The 16,540-nt window shown below is 37.1% G+C and overlaps 1 protein-coding gene across 6 annotated transcripts in view; it reads left to right on the forward strand.

Moving 5' to 3' along the window:
* The window catches only part of ATP8B4 (ATPase phospholipid transporting 8B4 (putative)), a 279,642-nt gene that overhangs the window by 36,254 nt on the left and 226,848 nt on the right, over positions 1-16,540 (forward strand). For all 6 annotated transcript variants that reach the window (XM_045059334.1, XM_019832448.3, XM_019832446.3 and 3 more), the window contains one exon: positions 1-33. This exon is cut by the window's left edge. In XM_045059334.1, the coding sequence (XP_044915269.1) occupies positions 6-33 (28 nt within the window). In that variant the 5' untranslated portion in view covers positions 1-5. The remainder of the gene's footprint in view (positions 34-16,540) is intronic.

Raw genomic sequence — 16,540 nt, forward strand, 5'->3', positions numbered from 1 at the left:
CAATAATGTTCTGCAGTAAAAAGAAATCACTTGGTAAGTGTTGAGCTCTTCAGATGACACAAAGTGAATCTGACTTTTAATTTTAATTTTATTATTTTACATTTTAAACTCATTTCATTTTGTTTTGTAGAGGTGTAATTTATATACAAAAATAGCCAAATCTTAAGTATTCAGTTTGATGCATTTTGACAATTGTGTATACACCTGTCTGTACTACCCTAAAACTAGATACAGAAAATTTCTATCACCCCAGAAAGTTCCCTTGTGTTCTTAAAAAAATATTTATTTATTTATTTTAAAGTTTATTTATTCATTTTGAGACAGAGTGATAGAGTGAGTGGGGGAGGGGCAGAAAGAGAGGGCTGGAGAGAGATTCCCCCGCAGGCTTCATACTGTCAGCCAGTGCAGAGCCCGATGCAAGGCTCGAAACCAAGAACCATGAGATCATGTCTTGAGCCAAACTCAAAAGCTGGATGCTTAACTGACTGAGTCACCCAGGTGCCCCCAAATTATTTATTTATTGATTGATTAAAAAAATTTTTTTAAATGTTTATTTATTATTGAGAGACAGAGAGAGACAGAGCATGAATGTGGGAGGGGCAGAGAGAGGAGGAGACACAGAATCCGAAGCAGGCTCCAGGCTCTGAGCTGTCAGCACAGAGCCCAATGCGGGGCTCAAACTCACAAACTGCGAGATCAGGACCTGAGCCGAAGTTGGATGCTCAATCAACTGAGCCCCCCAGGTGCCCCCCAAATTATTTATTTTTAACTGAAATATAGTTGGCATACAATATTATATTAGTTTCAGGTGTACAGCATAGTGATTTGACATTTATATATATTACAAAATATTCATTGTGGTAAGTGTAATTACCATCTGTCACCATGCAAAATTATTATGGTATTATTTACCATTTTCCCTATGTAACAATTCATATTTCTGTGACTTATTTTATAATTGGAAGTTTGTACTTTTTAACTCTCCCTTCCCTCTGGGGACCACCAGTTCTCTGTATTTATGAGTCTGTTTCTATTTTGCTTTGTTTGTTCATCTGTTTTTTTAGATTCCACATATAAGTAAAATCATACGGTTTTGTCTTCCTCTGTCTGATGTATTTCAGTAAACTTAATACCATCTAGGTCCATTCGTGTTGTCCCAAATGGCAAGATTTCATTCTTTCTAATGACTGAATAGTATTCCAGTGTGTGTGTGTGTGTGTGTGTGTGTGTGTGTGTGTGTGTGTGTGTGTGTGTAGCATATCTTTATTCATCTGTTGGTAGGCACTGGGCTGCTTCCATCTTTGCTATTGTAAATAATGCTGCAATAAACATAGGAGTGCATATGTCTTTTTGAATGAGAGTTTTTGTTTTTTGGGGGTAAATAACCAGAGGTGGAATTGGTGGACGGTATGGTACTTCTATTTTTTTTTTTTAATGTTTATTTTTGAGAGAGAGAGAGAGAGCATGAGTTGGGGGGGGGTGCAGAGAGAAATCCAAAGTGGGCTCCGCCCTGATGCAGAGAGCCCAATGCAGAGCTCAAACCCATGAACTGTGAAATCATGATCTGAGCCAAAGTCAGATGCTCAACCAACTGAGCCATCCAGGCACCCCTGGTATTTCTATTTTTAATCTTTTGAGGAAACTCTATATTGTTTTTCATAGTGGTTGTACCAATTGACCTTTCCACAAATAGTATATGAGGGTTCTCTGTTCTCCACATCCTCACCACCACTTCTTATTTCTTGTCTGTTTGATTCTACTATTCTGACAGATGTGAAATGCTATCTCATTGTGGTTTTGATTTGCATTTCCCTGATGCTTAGTGATATTGAGCATCTTTTCATGTGTCTGTTGGCCATCTGTATGTCTTTAGAAAAATGTCTGTTCAAGTCCTCTTCCCATTTTTACTTGGATTTTTTTAATCTCAAGTTGTATGAATTCTTTAAATATTTTGGATGTTAACCCCTTACCAGATATATCATTGACAGATATCTTCTCCCACTCAGTAGGTTGCCTTTTTGTTTTGTTGATGGTTTTCTTCACTGTGCAAAAGCCTCTTAGTTTGATATAGTCCCAACTGTTTATTGTCAGCTGCAAATAGTGACAATTTTACTTCTTCTTTACCAATTTGAGTGCCTTTAATTTCTTTTTCTTATTTGATTGCTGTGGCTAGGACTTCCAGTACTGTGTTGAATAAAAGTGGCAAGATTGGACATCCTTGTCTTGCTCCTGGTCTTAGAGGAAACATTTTTAGCTTTTCACCACTGAGGATGATGTTAGCTGTGGGTTTGTTGTACATGGCCCTTATTATGTTGAGATATGTGCCCTCTGTATCCACTTTGCTGAAGTTTTTTTTTTTATCATGAATGTTAAATTTTGTTGAATGCTTTTTCTGTAACTGTTGAGATGATCATTTGATTTTATCCTTCATTTTTGTTGATGTGGTGTATCACACTGATTGATTTGTGGCTACTGAATCATCCTTGCATCCCTGGAAAATCTTCTAACAACAAGGACATTCTTGTCTACAAGATTGTCACAACACCCAAAAAGTATAACTTAATTAATGACATAGATTCTGTTTTTCAATTTCTCCATTTGTCCCTAAAACATACTATCTTTCAGAGCTGGTTTTTATTTTTGGTAGAGTATCTAATGGATGTTCACACATTGTGTTTGGCTTTTAGTCCCTTTGTTTTCTTCTAAATTTAGAACAGTTTTTCATTGTATAGAATTCTGGAAAAGTCCAGTCCAACTCCTAAACATATTTGGATTGTACATTTTTGGCACAAATACCATATAGATAATTTGTTTTTTAGTGGACAACTAGTGTTTTTTATGAGGAATGCAACTTTCTGATCTTCCTCACATAGAATTTCATTTTACCGACCAATAGTCATTTCTGTGTAATGAGGCTAAATGTTTTGGCCACACATCTGGGTCTGTATCTTCTCTGGCGCAGATTTTTGGAGAAAGCTGACACCATCCTTTGCATCATCATGATTGGGAATGATGCATCTTTGGGTTATATCAGTTCGTATAGATTTGGTCATAGGTTGGAGAGCTATTATAACCTAAAGTATTCATTTGCTATGTAGTCAGTTAAGAAACATTTTTTGAGCCCCTATGATAGGCTAGGAAGTGCCACTCTTTCTTGACTTTAAGTAGGTTTTTTACAATTCAGTAAAATACATGTATCTTTACACAGTTGTTTACAGTAGCAATGATAACTTAAGAATTGTTAAACATTACTACAAGTAGTGAATTTGCCAGAGGATCACAGACTAGAGACCTTCTAATCAGCCCGGGGTGGTCAGGGGAAAAAAATCATACAGAAGTGGTATTTTACCTCAATGATATATTTAATGTCTGCAACATTTAGTAAAAATGTATTTGCATTTATGTAAATTTTCACAACATCATCAGGAAGCTTGGGCCATTGGAGATGTATATGAAAATATAACAAGCCCAAACATGGTATTGTGGGGAAACAAAAATTTTGTCATGTATGCTTTATTGTTTATTATCATATTCATATAAATCTCATATTCTTTAAGATGTAAAGAATTCCAGCTGATTGAGTCTATTTTCTGTTCTTTTTTTCCTTTTTTTCGTGTTTGTTTATTTTTGAGAGAGAGAGTGTGACTGGGGAAGGGGTAGAGAGAGAGAGATAGGGAGACATAGAATCTGAAGATCTGAAGCAGGGTCCAGGGTCTGAGCTGTCAGCACAGAGCCTGATGCAGGGCTCGAACTCAGAGACTGTGAGATCACGACCCAAGCTGAAGTCGGATGCTTAAGCGACTGAGCTACCCAGGTGCCCCTATTTTCTGTTCTTTTTAAAAATTTTAATTCCAGGGGTGCCTGGGTGGCGCAGTCGGTTAAGCGTCCGACTTCAGCCAGGTCACGATCTCACGGTCCGGGAGTTCGAGCCCCGCGTCAGGCTCTGGGCTGATGGCTCAGAGCCTGGAGCCTGTTTCCGATTCTGTGTCTCCCTCTCTCTCTGCCCCTCCCCCGTTCATGCTCTGTCTCTCTCTGTCCCAAATAAATAAACGTTGAAAAAAAAAATTAAAAAAAAAAATTTAATTCCAGTATAGTTAACATATAGTTTTATATTTGTTTCACGTATACAGTATAGTGATTCAACAATTGGATACATTACTCAGTGCTCATCCTAAGTGTACTCTTTATCCCCTTCGTCTGTTTCACCCATTCTTTCCCCCTCCCCTCAGGTAACCTTCAGTTCTGTCTAGTTAAAGTCTGTTTTTGGTTTGTCTTTTTCTTTGTTCATTTAAATTTGTTTCTTAAATTCCACATATGAGTGAAATTACCAGGTGTTTATCTTTCTCTGGTTTATTTTACTTAGGATTATACTTTCCGGTTCTACCCATGTCTCTGCAAATGGCAGGATACCATTTTTTTTATGGCTGAATAATATTCACACACACACACACACACACACACACACACACACACACACGCCATTTCTTCTTGATCCATTCATCTACCAAAGAACACTTGGGCTGCTTCCATAATTTGGCTATTGTAAATATTGCTGCAATAAACAAAGGGGTGCATATATCCCTTCAAATTAGTGTTTTTGTATTCTTTAGTTAAATACCCAATAGTGCAGTTACTGGGTCATAGGGTAATTCTATTTTTAATATTTTGAAGAACCTCCATATTGTTTTCCTCAGTGGCTACACAAGTTTGCATTCCCACCAAACCCACATGAGGTTTCCTTTTCTCCACACTTGTTGTTTCTTGTGTTTTTTTTATTTTTTTTATTTTTTTTATTTTTTTCAATTTTTTTTTTCAACGTTTATTTATTTTTGGGACAGAGAGAGACAGAGCATGAACGGGGGAGGGGCAGAGAGAGAGGGAGACACAGAATCGGAAACAGGCTCCAGGCTCTGAGCCCTCAGCCCAGAGCCTGACGCGGGGCTCGAACTCCCAGACCGCGAGATTGTGACCTGGCTGAAGTCGGACGCCTAACCAACTGCGCCACCCAGGCGCCCCATCTTGTGTTTTTGATGTTAGTCATTCTGACAGGTGTGAGGCGCTATCTAATTGTGGTTTTGAGTTGGATTTCCCTGATGATGAGTGATGTTGAGCATCTTTTCATGTGTCTGTTGGCCATCTGTATGTCTTCTTTGGAGAAATATCTGTTCATGTCTTCTGACCATTTTTTAATTGGATTATTTTCATGTTGAGTTGCATAAATTCTTTATATATTTTGGATACTAACCCTTTATCAGATATGTCATTTGCAAATCTCTTCCTCCATTCAGTTGGTTGTCACTTAATTTTGTTGATTGTTTCCTTTGCTGTGCAGAAGGTTTTTATTTTGATGTAGTCCCAATAGTTAATTTTTGCTTTTGTCTCCCTTGCTTCAGGAGACGTATCTAGAAAAATATTGCTACAGCTAATGTCCAGGAAATTACTGCCTGTGCTCTCTTCTTGGATTTTTATGGTTTCAGGCCTCACACTTAGGTCCTTGCTCCATTTTGAGTTTATTTTGTGTATGGTATGAGAAAGCGGTTCCAGTTTCTTTTTTTTTTGCATGTAGTGTCCGGTTTTCCTAACACCATTTATCGAACAGACTTTTTGCCATTTATATTCTTGCCTCCTTTGTTGAAAATTGATTGACCATATAATCGTAGGTTTATTTCTGGGTTTTCTATTCTGTTCCATTGATCTATGTGTCTATGTTTTTTTTAAATAAAGTTTATTTGTTTGAGAGAGACAGAGAGAGTGCAAATGGGGGAGGGGCAGACAGAGAGGGAGAATCTGAAGCAGGCTCTGCACTGTCGGAGCAGAACAAGAAATGGGGCTTGAACTCCTGAAACTGTGAGATCATGACCTGAGCCAAAATCAAGAGTTAGATGCTTAACTGACTGAGCCACTCTATGTGTGTATTTTTTGTGCCAGTACCATACTGTTTTGAGTATTATAGCCTTGTGGTATATATTGAAATCTGGGATTGTGATGCCTCCAGTTTTTTTCTTTTTCAAGACTGCTTTGGCCACTTAGGGACATTCCATACAAATTTTAGGATTGGGTGTTCTAGTTCTGGGAAAAATGCTGTTGGTATTTTGATAGAAATTGTATTAAATGTATAGATTTCTTTGGGTGCTATGGACATTTTAACAATATTTCTTCCTCCAAAACATGAGCTTAGAAAATTTTTTCATTTGTTCGTGTTGTCTTTAATTTCTTTCATCAACTTTTTATAGTGTTCAGAGTACAGATCTTTTACCTCCTTGCTTAAGTTTATTCTTAGGTATTTTATTGTATTTGGTGCAATTATAAATGGGACTGTTTTCTTAATTTTTCTATATGCTACTACTTCATTTGTAGTGTATGGAAATGCTACAGATTTCTGCATGTTGATTTTGTATCCTACAATTTTACTGAATTCATTTATTTATGAATTCTAATAGTTCTTTCTGGTAGTTTTTTGGTAGAGTCTTTAAAGGTTTTCTACATACAGTATCATGTCATCTACAAATCGTGGAAGTTTTACTTCTTTACCAATTTGGATAGTTTTGTTTCATGTCTTACTGTTGTGACTAGGACTTGTAGTACTATGTTGAATAAAAGTGGAGACAGCGGACCTCCTTGTCTTCTTCCTGATCTTGGACAAAAGCTCTCAGTTTTTCACCATCAAGTATGATGTTAGCTGTGGGTTTTTATTACATTGAGGTATGTTTCCTCTAAACCTAACTTGTTGAGAGGTTTTTTTATTTTATTTATTAATCATGAATGGATGCTATACTTTGTCAAATGCTTTTTCTGCATCTATTATAATGATTGTATAATGATTGTTTCTATCCTTTCTTTTACTAATGTGATGTATCACAGTGATTGCTTTGTGGATATTGAACTACCTTTGCATTCTGGGAATAAATCTACTTTACCATGGTGTACAATTTTTCAAATGTATTGTTAAATTTGGTTTGCTAGTATTTTGTTGAGGATTTTTGCATCTATGTTCATCAGAGATATTGGCTTGTAGTTCTCTTATTTTGTGGTGTCTTTATCTGGTTTTGGTATCAGGGTAATGCTGGCCTCATAGAATGAATTTGGAAACTTTCCTTCCTCTTCTATTTTATGGAATAGTTTGAGAAGAATAGTTACTAACTCCTCTTTAAATGTTAGATAGAATTCACCTGTGAAACTGTCTGATCCTAGACTTTTGTTTTTTGGGAGTTTTTTGCCAACTGATTCAATTTTCTTATTGGTAATTGGTCTATTCAAATTTTCTGTTTCTTCCTGATTCAGTTTCAGGAGGTAATGTGTTTCTAGGAATGTATCCATTTCTTCTAAGTTGTCCAATTTGTTGGACTCTAATTTTTTCATAATATTCTCTGATAATCTTTTGTATTTCTGTGGTGTCAGTTTTATCGATCTTTTCGAAGAACCAACTCCTGGTTTTGATGTGTTCTATTGTTTTTTTTTTTTAGTTTCTATTTTGTTTTTCTTCTTTAATCTTTACTATTTCTTTCTTTCTACTTTCTATTTCTAGCTCCTTTAGGTGTGAGGTTAGGTTGTTTAGTTGAGATTTCTTGCTCCTTAAGCAGACCTGTATTGCTGTAAGCATCCCTCTGAGAACAGATTTGCTGCATCCCAAAGATTTTGGACCATTGTGTTTTCATTTACATTTGTTCCCTGTATTTTTTGATACCCTCTTTGATTGTTGACTCATTCATTGTTCAGTAGCATGTCATTTACCTTCAGGTATTCTCTTATCAGATTTTTTTTTCTGGTTAAGTTCTAGTTTCATAGTGTTGTGGTTGGAAAAGATGCATGGTTTGATTGCAATCTTTTTGAATTTCTTGAATCTTTTTTAAAAAAAATAAACGCTTATTCATTTTTGAGAGAGTGAGAGTGAGATCAGGGAAGGAACAGAGATGGGAGGTGGGGGCAGAGGTTCTGAAGTGGGCTCTGCTCTGGCAGCAGCAAACCTGATGCAGGGCTTGAACTCGCAAACCATGAGATCATGACCTGAGCTGAAGTTGGATGCTCAACTGACTTAGCCACCCAGGTGCCCTGAGTCTTGATTTGTGCCTAATATGTGATCTATCTGGAGAATGTTCTATGTGGACTTGACAAGAATGTATATTCTACTGTTTTAGAATGGAATGTTCTGAATATATGTTAGATACATGGGGTCCAGTGTATCATTCAAAGCCATTCTTTCCTTGTTGATTTTCTGCTTGCATCATCTGTCCATTGGTGTAAGTGGGGTGTTAAAATCCCCTAATATTGCTGTATTACTGTTGATTACTTCCTTTATGTTTGTTATTAGCTGCTTTATGTATTTGGGTACACCTGTGTCAGGTACATAAATATTTACAATTGTTATATCTTCTTGTTGGATTGTTTTATGATTGTATAGTGTCCTCCTTTGTCTCTTATTACAGTCTTTGTTTTAAAGTTTATTTTGTCTGATATAAGTATTGCTACCTCTGCTTTCTTTTCACTTTCATCTGCATGATAAATGCTTCTCCATTCCTTCACTTTGAATCTACAGGTGCCTTTAGGTCTGAAATGAGTCTCTTGTAGGTGGCATATAGATGGGGCTTGCTTTTTTTTTTTTTAAATCCATTCTGTCATCCTGTTTCTTTTGATTAGAACATTTAGTCTACCTAAATTCAAAGTAGTCATTGATATGTATGTGCTTATTTGCCATTTTGTTAGTATGGTGGTTTTTGTAGTTTTTCTCTGTTCCTTTCTTGTCTTGCTGTCTTCTCTCATGGTTTACTAGCTTTCCTTAGTGATACACTTGGATTCCTTTCTCTTATTGTTTGCATATATATTATCAGTATTTTATTTGTGGTTACTATTAGGTTATATGTGACATTTTAGGCATATAGTGGTCTATATTAAGTTGATGTTCACTTCAGTTTGAACCCATTCGTTAGTGTTCTCCCTCCCCAGGTTTCAGGTATATGGTGTCATACTTTATATCCTTTTATTTTGTGATCTCTTGACTGATTTTTAAAAATACACCTATTTTTTCTTTTGGGCTTCCTACTTTTCTTATTCATACTTATGGTTTTTCCTTTCCATTCAAGCAAATGGCTGGTTTAGTGGTCATGAACTCCTTTAATTTTTGTTTGTCTGAGAAACCTTCTATTCTGAATGATAGCCTTGTTGGATAGAGTATTTTTAGCTGCAGTTTTTTCTTCCATCACTTTGAATAAATCATTTCACTCCCTTCTGGCCTGCAAAGTTACTGCCAGAAAATCATCTGATAGCCTTACAGGGTTTCCCTTGTATGTAATTTTACTTTTCTCTTGCTGCTTTTCAAATTTTTTCATTGTCACTACTTGTTGCCATTTTAATTTCTATGTGTTTTGGTGTGCATCTTCTTGGGTCGGTTTTTGTTGGTGGCTCTCTGTGCTTCCTGCATCTGGAATTCTGTTTCCTCCCCAAGATTTGAGAACTTTCCAGGTATTATTTCTTGAAATGAATTTTCTGCCCCCTTGCCTCTTTTCTCCTTCTGGGGTCCCTATAATGCAAATGTTATTATGCTTGATGGTGTTGCTGAGTTCCCTAAGTCTATTTTCATTTTTTTAAAGTTATTTTTCTTCTTGGGGGCACCTAGGTAGCTAGCTGTTTGAGCATCTGACTCTTGATTTCAGCTCAGGTTATGATTCCAGGGTTGTGGGATTGAGACCTGTGTTGGGCTCCATCCATGCTGAGCATGGAAACTGCTTAAGATTCTCTCTCTCTCTCTCTCTCTCTCTCTCTCTCTCTCTCTCTCTCTCTCCCCCTCTATCCTTCTCCCTCACTTGTGCTCTCTCTCTAAAATAAAGAAAAATGAATTTTTCTCTCTCCTATTCAGCTGGATTATTTTCCATTACTCTGTCTTCCAGGTCATGATCCAGTCTTCTGTTTCCTGTAGTCTACTGTTCATTCCCCATCTAGTGTATTTTTGGTTTCATTTAGTGCGTTTTTAATTTCAGTTATTGAGTTCTGTATCTCTGGTTCCTTTTAATGTTCTTTATCTCTTTGTTGGAGGTCTCACTGAGGTCTTTCAGTCTTTCTTGGGTCCAGTGAGTATCTTTCTGACCACTACTTTAAATTCTCTATCAGGCATTTTACTTACCTTCATTTTGTTTAGGTCTCTTGCTGTGATTCTGTCCTCTTGTTTCATTTGGAGCATATCCTCTATCTCCTCATTTTGTGTAAATGTGTCTGTTTCTGTGTGTTTCTATGTGTAGAGGCATCATGAAGAAGAGGTCTTGTAGTGCCCTGCAATGCAGTGCCCCTTCTTCACCAGCAGCTGGTGCTTCAGAGGTATCTCCTATGTGTGTTGTGTGCACCATGCTGTTGTAGCCTAGCTACGTTTGCTTCTATTCCGGTTGTCTGCAATGGCCGTCTTTGCCTGTTGTGGGCAGGGTTTGGTCACTGTGTTGTTAGTGGGCCAGTCTGGGGCTGCCTTGGGCTTGAGTCAGGTCAGGCATTTTCTACAGATACAGTAGCACCGAACTGCAGGGTGCTTTTCCTGTGTTGTCCCCTTAGAAGCTTTTGTTGGTAGACAGGGCCTGCAGTCAGACCTGATGTCTTTCCCCAGCCCACTGCTGGGGCCACAGTTGGATGGGGGTGTGTGGTTATCTTCCCCTCTCCCTGGGGCAGGAGTCCTTTTGGAGTGGTGCTGGCCGCTGTTGGGGATGCTTGCATACTGCCAGGTTTGTGGCACCATTTTGGGTAGGCTCTGGCCAAGGGCATATTGGAGGGGGTGGATCCACATAAGTACTGGGGGCAGGCACTGGTGTTAACAAAGTTTGTGCCTGGGTCGTGTTTGAGAGAGAACCTGGAAGTGAGGTCTGGACCCTGGAGAATGCTGGGGAAGGGCACAGCTATTAGCAAGCTAGATAGCCAGTGTTGGTGCTGTGCTGGTTCCTGTAGGTCTCTGTCTAGACTGAGGGGCAGGGGAGGGAAATGGTGCCCACTGTCTTCTTTATTCCTTGAGGCATCTCCCAAGGACCCCTGTTTCTCCAGTATATGCTCTGAGATTATAAATAAGTAGCCTTCCTGTAAACTCCAGGCGTTTTTCAAACAGGTGCTTCTGTGCTTCATGCATGTCCTCAGGAATGTTTGTTGCGCTGTTTTAGGGTAGGGACTCAGTTCCATATTGTCCTCCCTCCTGACTCTCCCAGAGTAGAACAAGCTGACTTTTCAAGTTCCAGGTGTTAAATTCTGATGGCTAAAATAACTTGCAAAATTACACCCCTCTGGTTTTCATTGCCAAATGTTATGGGGATTCTCTGGGCCTGGGGTGCCCGTTGTGAGGGTCTGTTCCATTCCAATCTCAGCACCTGTGGAGTCACTCCTTCCATGGAAAGGCCCATGGGTCTGTTGAGGTCCTGACTGTGTCTCCCCACTTCTACCCTCTTTGATGTGTCCTCTTTATATTTAGCTGTGGAGAGTTTGTTGTGCCAGACTTGTGGTGGTTTCTGGGTTATTTAAACTGATGTGGCTGTTATGTAGTTTGTATCCCTGAGACAAGATGAGCTTAGGGTTCTCCTCCTGAACCATCTTCCCTGGAAGTTCTCTGTTCTTGATAATTCACCCTTTCCATATAGCTTATATGGGAGGCCCAAGACAAATCATTTTAAAGCCTATGAAGAGCATTATTCTTGTGTAAAATTCTTAATTGAGATTTCATGTAGTTTGGTAACATAGGAAGGAAAAGAATTAGGTAATAAAGGCTTTCTTTAAACTAGCTAAAGCTTTTCTTGTTTCCAAAGAACCAAGGAGGTTGTGGAGCCAGCATGCATTAGTCCACAGGGAAGCCCTTGCTCAGTATGTTTATGGGGTGTGACAGGTCACATTATTACTTTCTTTTTTTTTAATTTTTTTTTAACGTTTATTTATTTTTGAGACAGAGAGAGACAGAGCATGAATGGGGGAAGGTCAGAGAGAGAGAGGGAGACACAGAATCGGAAACAGGCTCCAGGCTCTGAGCTGTCCGCACAGAGCCCGACGCGGGGCTTGAACTCACCAACCGTGAGATCATAACCTGAGCCGAAGTCGGACGCTTAACCGACTGAGCCACCCAGGTGCCCCCACGTTATTTCTTTCATTGACGTTTCGTTGGCCCATTCCTCCACAAAATATTAAAAACTGTAGTTTACAGTTGTGTGTATAAAGACAAGTATAATGTATTACTGCTATATTCATTTTTTTCTTCTAATTTTAAAATAAATTAAAATTTAAACATTTTTATGTGTCCCTAAAAGTATTGTGGGCCCTAGGCAATGCATCTCTTGTGCTTACAAAGGAGGTACTTTTTTTTTTTTTTTTTGGCTGAAATTTATCCTTCTGCTTCTCAGGCATTATTGTGATCATATACTATTTATCAGGTAGTGGGTTGGTCCTGCGGTAGAGGATTGATTATAAAGATAAAGAAGACATGGAAACTACCTGGTGGCACCGTATCAATGCATGTAAAAGTACATGTATATATTTTAATATGTGTTTAAAGAGTGTTATTTCTGCTTGCGTTTATCCCTTATGGAACAATGATAAATCCAAAAGTTCTTTCTTAAGTACTTTTGCAGTTATACTTGTGAAGGTAATAGTTGTTGTTTGAGCTTGGTTTTTGTTTAATATAATAATTTGAGGAAAATGAAATTTTTTTCAAAATCATCTAATTTCTTAGTTTAACTGAAAACGAGGCCATTAGAATGAAGTGATAATCAGTACTAACCAATGATACACTAAGAACAGTGCTGGTTTTGCAAAAACTCTCATAACTTTGGGGTTAGGATTTTCTAATGAATTTTCCTGTATGTTTTAATAACATTTTGGTGTCCAGAGGAAACAGGACATGGGACATTTTATTTGGTACCACTAGAGATGAGGGGGAAATTCCCAATTCCTTCCATTTCACTTTAGTAAAATTCTATGCAAAAGATGATAGAATTAATCCAGAGACTAAATCTTTGCTGCTCATCCTAAGTATTTCAGGGCATAAGCTTTCCATTCATAGGTTCATCAGTTTTTTAACTGGAAGAGAAGGAGGAGCAGCGTTAGTGTTCCTAGTCCTATTTACATTCTAGATTTTTACGTCTTGCTTAAATTTCTTTGAAATAGAAGTCTTTTTTTCTCCATAGAGAGTACACTATGTACTTAAAATTTTGCCTTTATAGTCACTGTGCACAGTTGCAAATAGAAAGTGTAGAAAAGAAATGTCTTCTGGCTCTCATACACTTTGCAAAATTGTGTGCTGCTCTAAGTTTTTTCAATTGTGGTATTGTGTAGGCTTTGAGCAATCTGATGTTTTATTACTCAGGATGTGGACTAGCTTGGGCTGCTGTTAAAGAACCACTAGTCACTGGAGACTATCTAAAGAGGGCTGATCCTCAGCAACATCCTTTATCACTTCTCAATGGGTTTGGGGGGTGGTGGCTATTTTCTCCTTGAATGCTCTTTTTTCCTGGTCTTCATGATTCTTGTGGAAATTCTTGCTTCTCAGCGTGCTATGACCCTGTCTCCTTCACTGGACCTCAGTGGTGGAAATTTCCCCTGGTTCAGTGTTCTATACTTTTCTCTATGTATAATGTGTTCCTCAGAGTACTCCTCTTCTTCTGCTTATTTCTTTGGAGATGACTCTTAAATCTACAGTGCCTATCGTGACATCTTGCCTAATGTTATACTTTATTCCCAGTTGCTACTGTCTTTGATCTAATAATTCTATTGATATAGCTTTAAGTTGTACAGAATGATAAAACTTGGGAATTAAAAGGATCTTCAGTCATCTTGTCCACATTGTCTTCCAACCTGACAATCTATTCCTCTAGTGTTGCTGATTTTTTTTCCCCTTGAATATTTACTCTAATAGTAGTTCAGGCATGTAATGTAGAAGATACATCATTCTCTGGGCAGTAAATTCTACATGTTAACTAGAATTTCACATCCTTGTTAAGTGTACTTTCTGTTCTGTAGTTTGGAATAACAGAATATTTATTCTGCCGTTTACATTAAAGATCATCAAATGTTTAAAGGTCTTTTTCATATCAGTGCCCTCACAGACACATGGAGAATGATGTTTGACCAAATATCCAGGCATCCCATTGCCCAGTCAAGTTGACATATTAAAATTAACCAGCACAAATCGCTTCTTGGCCTTTTGGCTAAGATCAAGTGTAAAATTAACCAGCACAGCCATATTTTAGTGTATCGTTATTCTTAAATTTGTCTCGTTCTCCTTTTAGTTTGGTCAGTTTTTGCTCTATATATTTCTAGGTTACATTATTAGATGTATACAAATTTAGAGTTACATATTCCTGGAAGAATAATCTTCTATTATTATGGAATGTCCCTATTTATCTTCAGTAATTCTTATTGTATTAAAGTCCACTTTATCTGAGATTAATGTAGTGATACCAGATTTCCTCTGATTAATGTTTACATGTTATATATTTTTTCTTTTCACTTTCAGTGCTTTAATGTTCTTAAATTTAAGACACAGCATATAGTGTTTTTAAAAAATAGTTTGACAGAGGTATCTGGGTGGCTCAGTTGGTTAAGCATACAACTTTTTTTTTTAATGTCTTATTTATTTTTGAGAGAGTGCAAGTGGGGGAGGGGCAGAGAGAGAGGCAGTCACAGAATCTGAAGCAAGCTCCAAGCTGTCAACACAGAGCCCAATGTGGGGCTCAAACTCATGAACCGCAAGATCATGACCTGAGCTGAAGTAGGACACTTAACCCACTGAGCCACCCAGGCGCCTCAGCATCCAACTGGTTTCTGGTTCAGGTCATGATCTCATGGTATGTGAATTAGATAGAGCCCTGCACAGAGCTCAGTGTTGACAACGTGGAGCCTGCTTGGGATTCTCTTTGCTTGTCCCCTGCTCGTTCTCATTCTCTTTCTCTCTCAAAAAAATAAACATTAAAAAAAAATAGTTTGACAAATTTTGACTTTTAAATTAAGTATTTAGTTCATTTGTGGTTAATATAATTACTGATATATTTGTTTAAATCAGTTATCTTACTATTTGTTATTCTACATTTCTTTTCTCTTTTTTGTTGCCTGCCTTTGCATTTGCAATATTTCTATTATTCCATTTCCAAGCATCTATTAGCTTGTTACTTATCATTCCTGTAATATTCTTTTTGTGGTTATTCTTAAGATTGTGACATATCTATTTAATTAACTTATAGTACTTTTATCATTTTGTGAGCCATTTAAGAATTTAGAACATTTTACCTCTTTACCTACTTTTTGTGTTACTGATATCATGTATTTAATTCTTTGTATATTTTAAAATCAACAAGACAGCAGTAACAAATAACGTCTGTTGTTGTCAATATGGTCATTTTTTGCTTAGGTTTACTTACACTTTTTCAGTTGTTTTTTTTTTTTCATTTTCCTGCGTTTCTGTGATTCTGTCCAGAATAATTTTCCTTTTGCCTAAAGAATTCCTTTTGTTTATTTATTTTTTAAATTTGGAACTACTGGTAGTGAATTAAGTCACTTTTTATTAGGAAAAAATCCTTATTTTGCGTTTATATTTGGATGAATATTTCTACTGGGCATAGAACTCTAGGTTGGTAGTCTTCTGGCACTTTAAAGGTATTGGTCCATTACATTCACACCTCCACTCATTCTTTTAAAAAGTAAGCTGATATTCTTATGACTCTTTTGTTGGGATGCTAGGTCTTTTCTTCTGGCTACTTCAAAAATTGTCTTTTTGTCTTTCAGTATTTTTATTATTCTGTGCCTAGGTATGGTTTGCTTTGTATTTATCTAGTTTGGAATTCACAGAGATTCTCAGATTTTCAGCTTGATTTCTTTTGGAGTTTTGGAAAATTCTCATCTGAGTATCAAAAATTGGTATTACTCCCTATTCTCTCAGTTCTTGTTTGTGAAAGTCCAGTTATACATATGGTAGACCTTTTGCCAGATATCTTATGTGTTTATGCTTTTGCTGATATTTTCAACTTTTTTCTCCCTTCCATGTTTAGTGTTTATATTTTTAATGACTAGTTTACAATTATTCCTTGCTGCTGCTGTGTCTAATTTGCTGTTAAACTCACACTGAATGCTTAATTTACATTGTTATATTTTTAAATTCTTGAGTTTTTGTTTCTTTTATTGTACCATTTCGTTTTCTAGGGAAATGATTCATTTTATCATCCACTTTAATGTACATGTTAACCACAATTATTTTAAAGTCGACCTCTGATAGTTCTAATATCTAGATCACCTGTCGGTTGGTTTCTATTTTCTACTTTTTTCCCTGTTTCCAATAGTTTGCTATTGTCCCCTGCCATGCTTCATAATTTATTATTAAAGTATAGGCCTTACATATGAAAAAATTATAGAGGATCTGGATAATGTTATCTTCTTCAAGGAGAATTTATTTTTCTTTTCACACACACTTAGAGAAGGAACAGATTATCTAGTCATGAACTGAAATACTTTGAGGCTGTATTTCAGTATTTATAAGGTCTAGTCTATTTTTGTTCTTACTCCTAGAATGCAGTCCTTCAGAAGTCAACTGGAGACCTAGAGTGTTACC

Source organism: Felis catus, chromosome B3 (assembly GCF_018350175.1).
Source record: "Felis catus isolate Fca126 chromosome B3, F.catus_Fca126_mat1.0, whole genome shotgun sequence".
NCBI lineage: Eukaryota > Metazoa > Chordata > Mammalia > Carnivora > Felidae > Felis > Felis catus.